At 43.5% G+C, this 1,886-nt stretch overlaps 1 protein-coding gene across 1 annotated transcript; it reads left to right on the forward strand.

Annotated features, from left to right (window-relative positions):
• The first annotated feature begins 866 nt into the window (after positions 1-866).
• On the forward strand, positions 867-1,598 carry LOC147613418 (uncharacterized). The gene is made up of 3 exons (XM_086781162.1): positions 867-975; positions 1,078-1,183; positions 1,288-1,598. The coding sequence occupies exons 1-3, from the start codon at positions 895-897 to the stop codon at positions 1,389-1,391; spliced, it is 291 nt and encodes a 96-aa protein (XP_086637288.1). The 5' UTR covers positions 867-894; the 3' UTR covers positions 1,392-1,598.
• The last annotated feature ends 288 nt before the right edge of the window (positions 1,599-1,886 follow it).

Consider the following 1,886-nt stretch of genomic DNA (forward strand, 5'->3'; position numbering starts at 1 on the left):
TTGGAAGCAATTGACAAAATCACATAGTCCTCACATATGATACAAAAGCCAACAAGATGGACACATTCCTCAAGCAATCAAAGAAGCTAAGGCAACGAAGGCATCGATTGTAGATGAGATTATCCTAATGAGGTTACCCCAATACAACTAAATTAAGAAGGTGCTTAACTCACTAAAGTTCGAGAGGCGCATAAAGAAGACAAACATATTGATTTTTATGATGGAAAAAACCCCTCATCCAAAATTTGTAAAACCCAAGCTGTCTGGCTAACATAGCCTCATCAATTGACCAACAACCTTGTACTATTGCAAATGTTTGCTAGTGAGATAAGAGACGAGAATTAAGATGCCTCTTTTTAGCTTAGTCTTTTGTTCAGTTTAGTGTTCTTTTTTTTACAAATTGGATTTGAGATAAGATCTTCATGGTCTTCACCTATGTATTCATGTATTGGTCTTGTGGATCATTTTGGCCTTCCATAGACATTAATAGAACACACACACACACACACACACACTCTCTTTCTCTCTCTCCCCCCCCCCTTCCCCCACAAGGGTATGTGCTGTATGTGCTTTGTGGGAGCACATGTCACTTCTAGTAAGACCTTTTGATAAAACATGATAAATTTACTTTTGAGAAATCACGAACTATATCTTTTCAATCGATTGTCTATGTAATAGAAAGCCGTAGGCAAGAGCGCTGAGGATGTTTAAAGCCAACACAATTTACTGTACCTTTTTGATACGTGTATGGGCAACTTGCCATGGGCGGGAAGTGGGCGACCACGTGCGAAACGTACGAGGGGCTGAGGCGGACACGAGGATGTCCAGCGTGGACGTTTATACATCGTGCAAGAAATCTCTCAGATTTCACACAACACACACACCTTGAGCCAAATGAGGCCCCCTACACCAGCTCCTCCTCAATTGCACTCAGCTACAACCTCCTCCGAAGTCTCGCACGCCTACATTGAGCTGGTGCACCCCCTTCTCTATTTCCTTTCTTGACCGTGTGCAGGCGTGAAGTTAATTCTGCAGGATATTTCAACATTTGCCTTCAAAACGCGTACTATTTGGCAGGTCCATCATCTGATAGAGCGATGCCTTCTCTTCCACATGGACCGAGAGGAGTGTGTCGAAGCGCTGGCTAAGCACGCGCACGTGCAACCGGTGATCACTGTGACAGGTGCGCTCTCTGTGTGTGTGTGTGTGTGGACCTTGCACAAACTAAATTCTGGTTACCTCTTATACCCTATTCCGTTAACTGGCCGCAGCATATTTTTTTTGCAGTGTGGAGGGAGCTGGAGAAGGAAAACAAAGAGTTTTTCTCGGCCTATTTCACGCACAGGAAGCACCGATTTCCAGACCAAAAGCTGCACACTGCTTCGGACTGATGGGGGGGCTCACTGATCGCAGCCGTATTAACCGAGAGGCGAGTCTTATAACGCCCACAGACGGATCTCTTGTGAACATATTTTCCAATCTATGCAAATAATGTATATGTCTTGGATGTCTGATGTAAGTTTCTTTGGTGGGTATTCTATAAGAAAAATTAAAGCTCAAATTGCAAGTAAGAAGGGAATATAATTTATTTTTGAAAATCGATTAGAATGGATGGCTGAAGTCTACTTTCCACTCATGTGCTCTTTTCAAAAGAGCTTTGAGCCAAAATCGATTAGAATGGATGGCTTCTACTTCCCACTCTCATGCGCGCGTGTCGCCAAGAGATACAAGGAGTGAAACTGACTTATGCATGAGGAGATCTACACCAAAGTTTTAGGCCTACCAATGTTGGCTCTGGCGACGATAGGTCCAAAGTAACTTAGCAACCAACCACCCCATTGAAATAAAATTAAACCATACCACTGGTGGCTCTGGCGATAGATAGG

The sequence above is a fragment of the Cibotium barometz genome, chromosome 43 (genome assembly GCF_041138505.1).
Source record: "Cibotium barometz isolate CiBa-2024 chromosome 43, ASM4113850v1, whole genome shotgun sequence".
Lineage (NCBI taxonomy): Eukaryota > Viridiplantae > Streptophyta > Polypodiopsida > Cyatheales > Cibotiaceae > Cibotium > Cibotium barometz.

Coding starts and splice junctions, on each gene's coding strand:
- LOC147613418 (XM_086781162.1), top strand. CDS start 895: ATGAGGCCCCCTACACCAGCTCCTCCTCAATTGCACTCAGCTACAACC. Junction 976..1,077: donor CGCACGCCTACATTGAGCTG/GTGCACCCCCTT, acceptor ACTATTTGGCAG/GTCCATCATCTGATAGAGCG. Junction 1,184..1,287: donor ACCGGTGATCACTGTGACAG/GTGCGCTCTCTG, acceptor TTTTTTTTGCAG/TGTGGAGGGAGCTGGAGAAG.